Source organism: Capsicum annuum, chromosome 7 (genome assembly GCF_002878395.1).
Source record: "Capsicum annuum cultivar UCD-10X-F1 chromosome 7, UCD10Xv1.1, whole genome shotgun sequence".
Classification (NCBI taxonomy): domain Eukaryota; kingdom Viridiplantae; phylum Streptophyta; class Magnoliopsida; order Solanales; family Solanaceae; genus Capsicum; species Capsicum annuum.
The window spans coordinates 223,275,295-223,281,411 of record NC_061117.1 but is presented as its reverse complement, the minus strand read 5'-3'; the positions used below and the strand labels follow the sequence as shown (position 1 = coordinate 223,281,411).

Genomic DNA, 6,117 nt, shown 5'->3' with positions numbered 1-6,117 from the left:
TGTAAAACAGCTCGAACTCGTGATTTGTAGGTCATAAGGAGAGAACTCTGCTGTTGTTCTCGACATGAACAATATTCTATGGAACCAAACTTTATCATGAATTATGTTGCTAAACTTGTACAAACCAGAAGTACTTTTTTATACAATAGTAATTAAAATAGTCTAATTTCTGCAAATCAAGTTCAGTTTCAACAAACCAACAACTATTAGGCATGTCCCTACCAGTACTTAGATTTTGAAGTCACCTTTATATGAAGAGTACGAAAAAACAAAAAGGAAGAAAGACAGTGAGTCATTTTCAATTCTAGAAACTCTGTTCAATCCAATGCCTAAAACTTTCACATTGTGAAAATTAAGCTTCTATTCTTTAACCAACTTCATGTGGAGGCAAAGTGAAGCAACACCAAACTCTTTGTTACTTCTCTTTTTATTCTAATGAAAATAAAAATAAAAAATTTCCTCATTTATTTTACTAACTTATTTCTTTATGTCGTAGGCAAAGTTGAATAATCAATTTTATCATAAGAAATAGTTTAGTGACATTCTGTGATACTTTCTATGAATCAACTCTCAAAAATAGTTTCTCACACAATGGGCAAAAGTTTTATTCTCATTAATGCAAAAGGCGTCCTTGGAGTGACCTCGTCGATAGGAGTAGGTGCTTATAGCTAGCTCATTGTCTACTAAAAAAACCAAAATAATTCCGCGAAATAAAAGGTAGACATATTATTAGTGTTATGTCTCTTTCCTTCAAACAACTACTGCAATTCTTGAGTTTTCTTCACTGTGAAAAATGAATACAAACTTGGTAAAAAGAAAAAAACTGCAGAAGACTTATGTAACCTTCATGCTAAGCAAGTTAGGTGATTGAAAACAACACTATCCCCTACCCCCCCCCCCCCCCACCCCCCTCAAGTACTTCCTTTTACAGCATATCTCTACAGGTGTATTCTGCATTCTACTCCACCTCTTCTCTGAGTTCTTGTCTGCCTAATTAATGACTAGGCCAAAAAAGTAGTAACATATTTGTTATAGCCAAAGTTCAAAGCACTTGGCTTTTTCTGCCTATTTTTGGGTAGATTGATCAAGTTTTCACTTTGTTATTGAATGATAAAAGCAATGCAGCTTCACATATCACCAAGTCTGAGACATGTAACTGTTCTGCCTGCTAAAGGTGTCAAAGAGTTCATTAAAGTTAAAGTTGGCTCCAAAAGATTGTCGTATCGTATGGTCTTTTACTGCCTCCTGTTCCTTACATTCCTGCTCCGGTTTGTTTTCGTGTTAACTGCTATAGATACCATCGATGGAGAGCGAAAATGTTCCACCTTAGGTACTCTTTATCTCTTGCAGTATCTACTAGCAGTAATGCAAAGCATATCGCGTGAAATGTACGTGTTAAAATGGAAAGAAATAGCAAACACATGCTAAGTTTTGGAGTGTTAAAAGTGATCAGAACAATGCTGCTCATGTTTTTCATTATCATTCTGCTTTTTTGCATTTTAAAAGTACCAGTTTATTGCAGGTTGCTTAGGGAAAAGAATTGGACCAAGGATTTTGGGGAAACGCCTTGAATCAACTGTACAATTCTGAGCCGTGTATCTTTTCCCCTATAGAATGATGAAGATATATCCCCTTAGTGTTGTACTTGTTTAGTATCGAATATTGGAATTGTATAGTCTTGTTTCTTATTGTTCTGCGTTTGTTAGGTCCCCGAGGTGATATACCAAGTATTGGAGGAGCCTTCAGAACAAATTGATACTCAGACAAGGCCTGAATCTCCTCAAACGTTGGAAGAGTTTATTGCAGAAATGAAGAATGGAAGACCAGACGCGAAAACCTTTGCTGTCAAGCTTAAAGCGATGGTATTATACTCTTATCGCGTCTTCTGCAGAATATATAGGAACAAATATAGTTGGAAGTGGCATGTTATGTCATAAGCAACAATTTCTGTTGACAAAGAACTAGTAATGAAGCAAAAGGCCACTGCTTACTCGTTTTGCAGGTCACTCAGCTAGAAGAAAGGACAAGAACTGCAAAAATCCAAGAATATCTGTATCGGCATGTGGCATCTAGTAGCATCCCGAAACAGCTGCACTGCCTTGCTCTCAAGCTAGCACATGAGCATTCCACAAATTCCAATGCCCGTCTTCAGTTACCATCGCCTGCGCTTGTCCCCGCCCTTGTTGATAACTCCTACTTCCATTTCGTCCTTGCCTCTGACAATATTCTTGCTGCTTCTGTCGTTGCATCATCACTCGTGCAGAATTTCAACCGCCCTGAAAAGATAGTCCTTCACATTATCACGGATAGGAAAACGTATGCACCTATGCATGCTTGGTTTTCGTTGCATCCTTTGACACCAGCTATCATTGAGGTTAAAGGGTTGCATCATTTCGATTGGTTCACAAAGGGGAAGGTCCCGGTTATGGAAGCTATGGAGAAAGACCAAAAAGCCAGGTCACAGTTTAGAGGAGGGTCATCAGCAATTGTAGCAAACAAAACCGAGAAGCCTAAAATCATTGCAGCAAAATTGCAAGCCCTCAGTCCCAAGTATAACTCACTGATGAATCACATACGGATACATTTGCCTGAGGTAAGTCCAGAATTTTACAACAATATATACATGTAACATCCATATAGCCGAGCCCAACTTATTTGAGACCGAGGCACAGTTGTCGTATATACATGCAACATCCATATAGCCTTGTTTGAGATTGAGGCACAGTTGTTGTATATACATGTAACATCCATATAGCCGACTCCAACTTGTTTGAGACTGAGGCGTAGCTGTTGTGTATACATGTAACATCCATATAGCCGACTCCAACTTGTTTGAGACTGAGGCGTAGTTGTTGTATATACATGTTACGTCATGGACTAGTAATGATTGATAATACCGAGAAGTATGAATTTCTTTTCAGCTGTTTCCCAGCCTGGATAAGGTAGTGTTCCTGGACGATGACATTGTGGTTCAAACGGATCTTTCACCTCTATGGAACATCGACATGAATGGAAAAGTGAATGGAGCCGTAGAAACATGCAGAGGGGAGGACAAATACGTCATGTCAAAGCGCTTCAAAAGCTATTTAAATTTTTCTCATCCATTGATAGCAAAACACTTTGATCCAAGTGAATGCGCGTGGGCCTATGGCATGAACATTTTCGATCTTGAAGCGTGGAGGAAAACAAATATAAGTCGAACATATTACTACTGGCTCCAACAGGTAAACTACAAGTATAACAATACAAAAACATTTTGTTAGTTTGAATAAATCTCAAATTTGTTATCTGATACAACTTTTTTTTTAATGCAGAACTTGATGTCAGACCTAAGTTTGTGGCAGCTAGGGACATTACCTCCTGGTCTAATTGCATTCCATGGACACGTCCACCCCATCGGTCCATTTTGGCACATGCTCGGACTAGGATACCAAGACAATACAACCATAGCAGAAGCTAAAACTGCTGGTGTAATTCACTTCAATGGTCGAGCAAAACCTTGGCTCGATATAGCATTCCCACAACTTCGACCTTTGTGGACCAAATACGTTAACTTCTCTGATAAACTTATCAAAAGCTGTCATATTAGAGCGTCCTGAAACGAGTTGACAAAAGCGTATCATTGATAAAGGGAGAGGACTAAGTTAGCGGAGAGTTCACGCGAATGGAAAGGCCTCCAATTCCTGATGAGAGATGGCGATAGCCCTCAGCTTCACACGCTGAAACTCTTCGCGATCACTTGAATTTCTGGTTCTCTGATGTATTTTATTTTGCAGTTTAGATTCTATACAACATGATGAATTCTTTCAACAAAAAATGTCATATACGGATAGTCAAAACAAAGCGCTCTCTTCAGCAGTGCGAAGCTATATATATCATGCAGAATTAGCAAATAATAAACGATGGAAATAACAAGGAATGAAAATATTCATTACTCTCTGATACCAATTGTTGGCTGTTATGAGAACCATTGTCTCCGGCTAAAAACCCAAAAGATACTCTTAACATGACGTCGCATTAGTTTCTTGGGAATAATTGGCAAAGAAAGCTTTTGCAAAATTATTTTGCCAAATACCCACTTAATTTCTTTTTGATTTATTTTTTAGATTTAGGATGTAAAAAGTGAAAAAAGCGGGGTCTACGTGGGACCAATTCATCATTTATACAACTTTACAAATTTAATATAATACACCTAACCCCCTCTACTTATTCCAATATAAAAAAAAAAACCCTCTCTCTCTCCTCTTCAATTCCCAACACCCGCTTTCAAACAACTTCTCCCAAAAACGTCATTTTCGTACGTTCTTCGTCTGCAGCTGCTAAGGGGGCATTGTTGCTTCGCAAGGTTAGTTAAAATCGAGTTTCGATCATTTCTAGATCCATTTAAATGGTTTTTCTTTTTGCTAATCGATTGGTAGTGATGTAGGATTTTTTTTTTTGAATTTGGTGTTTTGATTTAATCGTGTTTTTTCAGCAACGAAGTGTTGAATGGTGGTATAATTGTTGTTTGAAGAGTTATTTTGACATTTTGATTTGAACAACGTCCTGTTTCTGTCTGTAGACCCGCGGTCTATTCGTAGACCCGTGGTCTATGAAATGAAAATGCCCTAGATATATTTCAATTTTCAGACGTATGAAATTCTTTTAAAACATGATTGCTGAAATAGTGAAAATTGAAATATTAATAGCTAATTAGTTTGATTAGGTGCACTAGTTTGATTTTTAGCAATTATTGTGTTTTGATATTTTGCATGTTCGATTTTGGTTCAATTATTGTATGTTTGTGAAGTGAACTATTTAATGGGGGGGTTTTTTTAATTTTTTTTTTTTTGGCGGGGGGAGGGGGGGGGTTCATTTGATCATTGAGTTATTTCTGTTGATAGATTTGTGGTCTATGAACTGAAAATGGAAGAATTGTTCTTTAGGTGTAGACTGTGTTGAAAATGGGTAGAAAAAATGTTATTCCTAAACAGAAAGACGATACCGCTGGTAGTAGTAGAAAAAGAAGAGCTGCGACAGTTGAAAAAGTGTCAAAAGGAAAGAAAATTGAAGAGTCGGTGTTCGATCAGATTTGGAGTTAAAGGAGATAAGTGACTACGTCGATTCTAGTGAAGATGTTGCCAAGCGGAGTGTCAGTGGTGACAGTGAAGAGTGCGAGGGAAGTGGGAGTAATAGTGATGATGGGGATAATGATTCGTTGTCCATGCCATATCTTTCAAGGTGCATTTCCGTGGAGCGGTATGACCTTCGAACGATAATTGACAAGGTCGGATCTTTCCCGACAAAGATATAGATCAGATCAAGAATGACTGCTTATCGAGAATTTAAGCAAATTCTTGTCGACCAAGAATTGAAGAAAAGATCCAAGCGGTCCTGTTTTGGACACCTGAGAAACCTGCTGGAACATCTCAAGTTCAATGGACAGTTGGTCCATTATTTGTTGTTGCGACGAGTTAAGAACGATAAGATGCGTCATGAAATGTAGTTCTGCGTTAACGACAAGCCTGCCTGTTTTGGCTTGAAAGAGTTTTGTTTGATCATGGGGCTGAACTGCTCATCATACCCAGTGAATCAAAAATGAAGAAGGTGTTAGCAAAAAGGAACAATTTTTGTTTTAAGGTGAAAAAAAATAAAAACATCACGGCGGCCAACTTGTTACACCTGATCAGAGGGAATAAGCTGAACGAGGACCAGAAGTTCAAGTGTTGTCTACTGTGGTTCTTGCACACCATGTTGCTTGCAAAAGATTCGACGAAGGTTGTCGATACAAAACTGATTCGAATGGTCGACTCTTTGAGTTTCTTCGAGAAGTATCCGTGGGGGAAAAAGACATTTCAACTGACCATGGACTATCTGAAGAAGAAAAGTGACCTGAAGAAGCAGAATGAAGTATTTGATGAGAAGCAGAAGGCATCCTATGCTCTATTCGGATTTCCCTGGGCATTCATGGTATCTACCATAAACCTTTAGTGAGTTTATCGTAGATTATCATTTTATTTATTCTATGTCATAGACTCATAATTATTTTTTTCACTGCTGTACTGCTTACAGATTTGGATCTATGAGGCCTTTCCTCATCTTGGAGAATTTGCTGGAAAATTAATGGATGAGCCCTTA

At 38.1% G+C, this 6,117-nt stretch overlaps 1 protein-coding gene across 1 annotated transcript; it reads left to right on the top strand.

Moving 5' to 3' along the window:
- The first annotated feature begins 942 nt into the window (after positions 1-942).
- Positions 943-3,942, top strand: LOC107856374 (probable galacturonosyltransferase 12). Its single transcript, XM_016701396.2, has 6 exons — positions 943-1,330; positions 1,523-1,578; positions 1,707-1,862; positions 2,003-2,593; positions 2,922-3,224; positions 3,315-3,942. Exons 1-6 carry the CDS (start codon positions 1,108-1,110, stop codon positions 3,597-3,599), a joined length of 1,614 nt encoding a protein of 537 aa, XP_016556882.1. The 5' UTR covers positions 943-1,107; the 3' UTR covers positions 3,600-3,942.
- Positions 3,943-6,117: the final 2,175 nt, after the last annotated feature.

Coding starts and splice junctions, on each gene's coding strand:
- LOC107856374 (XM_016701396.2), top strand. CDS start 1,108: ATGATAAAAGCAATGCAGCTTCACATATCACCAAGTCTGAGACATGTA. Junction 1,863..2,002: donor CTGTCAAGCTTAAAGCGATG/GTATTATACTCT, acceptor CTCGTTTTGCAG/GTCACTCAGCTAGAAGAAAG. Junction 2,594..2,921: donor TACGGATACATTTGCCTGAG/GTAAGTCCAGAA, acceptor ATTTCTTTTCAG/CTGTTTCCCAGCCTGGATAA.